At 32.9% G+C, this 4,149-nt stretch overlaps 1 protein-coding gene across 1 annotated transcript in view; it reads left to right on the top strand.

Annotated features, from left to right (window-relative positions):
- The window catches only part of eif2b3 (eukaryotic translation initiation factor 2B, subunit 3 gamma), a 39,391-nt gene extending 36,832 nt beyond the window's left edge, over positions 1–2,559 (top strand). Inside the window, exon 12 of the mRNA XM_082172693.1 lies at positions 2,388–2,559. Within this exon, the coding sequence (XP_082028819.1) occupies positions 2,388–2,440 (53 nt within the window). The 3' untranslated portion in view covers positions 2,441–2,559. The remainder of the gene's footprint in view (positions 1–2,387) is intronic.
- Positions 2,560–4,149: the final 1,590 nt, after the last annotated feature.

Below are 4,149 nucleotides of genomic sequence, written 5' to 3'. Positions count from 1 at the left end.
GAAATAAAAAGTCTGATTTTCCTTTGAGGTTGAGCTAGAAAATTGAAAGGTTATAGAGTAGAGCTTAAATGTTATGGTAGATTAACATTTGTACTGCTATTCAGAGGGTGTAATGTTTAAAATTAAAAACTATTTGGAAGCTAAATTGATATTAGAGACTTTGTATAGCCTATACTGTGATCGTGTATGAGCTGTTTTTAAGAGTGATTTATTAGTTACTGTATCAACAATATCAGTCTAACTAGGCCAATATTGGGAGGAGACAATGTCAAGTTCCGCCCCCCTCCCAATTCAAACAGTGGGCTTTTTTCTATGACGGATTACAAAAGTGCTTAGCAGTTGAATCTTAAGAAAACTTCCAAGAAACGTATGTTATATTTCACCCTAAAATCAAAAGAAATTATATATTACATTAGGAAAAACATAATTTTAGTACCATTCATGTGGAGGGGAAATGCATTTAATAATCAAAATAGTGTAATTATTATTATTTATTTTTTATTACATTCATTGTTAATGTGCAGTTTTTAGTTATGTATTTATTTACTTTAATTTTGGGATTTTAAACATTTACACAACAGTATTTTACATTACAGTATTTTTTCTCTCCTTCTCTCATGCTCACCAAGGCTGTATTTATTTGATAAAAAATACAGCAAAACAGTGATATAATGAAATATTTTTACAATTTAATATGCTGATTTGGTGCTCAAGAAACATTTCTTAATTCTCATTGTTTAATATTTTTTAGCATTGTTTAGCATTTATTTGAATTAGAAATCTAAGCAAAAATATTTCTAATGTTTCTAATGGTTTAAATTTCAAATTTTTTCTGTCACTTTTGTCACAATTTAATGCATCCTTGCTGAAAAAATAATGATTAAAAAAAATATATATATATATCTTACTGACCCAAAAACAGTTCTGTATACAGTACACTATACTGTCCAAAGGTTATGTTCATTTATTATTATTATTATTTTGGGTGAAGTATTACACACAGTTCTTAAATGATGTTTACAATTTTCTTCTTCTTTTTTTTTCATCTGAAAAAGAATAGCCTATACTGTTGGAAGTTGGATTGGTCTGTCTCTGATTTTGGCCTAATCAATAAAAAAGTGCTAATATTGGTCAATTCCTGCACATTTCCACATGAGATCCACCAGTTTTCAGTCTACATTTTATTTTAATGTCTGATTACATTTAGACCATATGCAATTCTAGATTAAGAGCTTTTGAATGAAAACTTACATTACAGACAAATCCATGTAGATTTATCCATCAAAAGTATTGTCAGCTAGAACATAAAAATTGTCGGGATCAGTCATAATCAGTACATGCAAAGATTTGTATTCACTTGTAGTTTATATGTTCCTCCCACATTGGACTCTGGTACACTTGTAACCTTTTTAAACAGCTGCTGAGTGATTAGACGACTCTTAGTAGACTTTATAGCTGTTCCACTATGGTGGTCTAATACAGTCAGCTTCACACACACTCTCTCTTTCTCTTCCGTCTCAATGTCTTTCTCTCATTCACTCTCACTCTTTCTGTTCCCGTCCTGTTTACCACTACTGGCTGTTCGCGTGTGTTAGCCACAAAGGAGTGATAGACATCTCATAAACTCTAGCCGAACACTTTCTCTATAAGGTCCTGTGTTCCCAGCATCCTTGTCCTTAGGGGATTGAGCGTGTTGGGTTATGGCTGCTAAAAGCATCACAGGTCCTGGAGACGGGGTTGTACGGCCAAGACCACCCGGCCTGCCGCTTGGCACCGTGTTGTAAGGTGCAATAGATTTGCAGGTGCTACGGAGGCTGATGACATGTACCTTTCCTCAGACTGTTTAGACTCCCTTGTTCCAACCTTCTCTCTTTGTGTTCGTCCCTCTCGCTCGCTCTTTCTCTCTCTCTCTCTCTCTCTCTCTCTCTGGCATAGCACGCTCTATTTGTCTTTCCCCAAACTCAGAACACAAAAACAGTCTTTTGTGCAGATTCCTTCACACTAAAATATGTCTTTATATGGATCATTAATCTTGCTCTCAAACGTTTAGTTTGGAATAGCCACATTCGGCAAGAGGATATCATCCTTCCTAAGCAAGTGTGTATAAGTCTGACACGTTTGTAAACTGTTTGCTTGTCAGTATGTGATGGAATGGCCCACAAAAGGTAAACTCTAGATATTATTATTATTATAATTTTTATTTATTTTTTACTTGTTTTCCTATCTTTTGAGTCATTAAACCAGTCATCATATCAATACAATGCTGAAGCGACTCGTTTGAATTAAAGCAGAGTTTTGAATCTGAACAGAACACACAGCTCATCTCCTTTGAGGCACGGCGGATGCCTGACAACTCACTCTGAGAATCTTGTTCTGTCCCCTCACAGCTGAAAGAACCAATGAGGTCATCGTTGGATCAGACCAACTCATGGAGATCTAGAACCCTGGAGACGGATCACAGGCCCGAAGACGCCCAGATCAACCTGCTTCCATGTGCATAACCCCTGCACAGGATCCATTTTTTATATGTCCGAATAAAAATGGATTTATTTATCTCAACACTTCTGTTTTTGTTTTTTTGTTTTTCTCTCACCAGTTTGGTACGTGCAGTCGCCTAGAAAAAGTACCATTTGAATTTATACCATTTTAAAAGTGTTAAAATTAAAATAATGCAATGAATTTAATGTGTTATTATTATTATTATTATTAATATTATTTAATATTGTTTATTATTAATAATATTATTAAAATGTAATTGATGTTAATAATTATTATTTTTAAATTAATTTAGTTTTTTTGTGGTTGTTATTAGTGCTGATGTTAATAATAATAATAATAATAATAAATACACTTAACTTATCATATTTTTCATATCAATCATATCAATACTTTATAAGTAATGATAAAATAAACAACTGGCATAATAAGGATTTATTGTGGTTGGAATACTTACAAATTGTAGTCCATTACTGAATACAAATTACATTTAAAAAAATTGTTGTTAGTAATGTAATCTATTACATTACACGTTTTGGGTAATATAATCAGACTACTTTTTTGATTACTTTTGACCTACTTATTTATAACAGTGATTTGAATAGTAATATAAATTTTTTTTGTTTACCAAATGAAGTGCATTAAACATTACATCAGGGTTTTGCTAACTAGGTTTTGGGAAGGAACAGTTGATTCATAAATTTATGAAAAGCTTAATTAATTTTTTTTTTAATATTTTAATTGTTTATGCTATGCTGCTCCTCAATTGTCCATGTAATTATAGTCGCCTGACTATAAAGAATTATGGAGAATCAAATAATTCTGAATAATTTACTGCCAATTTGTGATTATTAATTAATAATAAAAGTAACTTTATTCTGATTATGAGTATTTTAAAATGTAATATACTGTAATTGCAAGTATTTAATTTCTGTATTACTTAATCCACATTACATTTAATCAATTACTACCCTATATATATATATATATATATATATATATATATATATATATATATCATGATATTGGCGTGGTATTGCGTCATGCATTCATAAATCTGAGTTATGTGGTGTAAATGAATATAAAGTGTTAGATATATTGAGTTCATAAAATGTGTTTGGTTGGAGTTGTTGATCTTGGTGGGTGTCTGTGTAGTTTGGTTGTGGTTGTTTGTCCAGTGGATATCCCATCACCCATCTGCGTGACCACCGTGACTGGGACTGCATGCTCTGGTGCTGAAAGGAACAGATAACCACAATGGGGATAAGTTTATTTGTACACAAAAAGACTGAAAGAAATGGACCACCCAGTCAGACAGCGACTACTAACAGTTTCTTTTACTCTCCAATACTTGTAGGCTTTCACAAAATGCCTAAAAGGAGTACTTCCTAAAGATTTTCCTCTTTGCTGTCAACGATTTATAGCATTCCAGCACTTGTGCATCTCTTAAATTACAGGTCCCAGGTTCCCTGGTGACGATGGATTCAGAGCCTGAGGAAGAAGTTCTGACTCTCTGTGTGATTTATTACTATTCCAACTTATTGTTTTTAGGGCCAATCCGAGTCATTTAGTGTCACCAGTGGAATGATTGCACGTTCAATGTCTTCAAGCGGAAGCTTTGTTTTGGGGCGTATTGAAATATTTCACAGTGAC

The sequence above is a fragment of the Leuciscus leuciscus genome, assembly GCF_965113295.1.
Source record: "Leuciscus leuciscus genome assembly, chromosome: 6".
NCBI classification, from domain to species: domain Eukaryota; kingdom Metazoa; phylum Chordata; class Actinopteri; order Cypriniformes; family Leuciscidae; genus Leuciscus; species Leuciscus leuciscus.
This window is presented reverse-complemented; position numbering and strand designations above follow the sequence as displayed.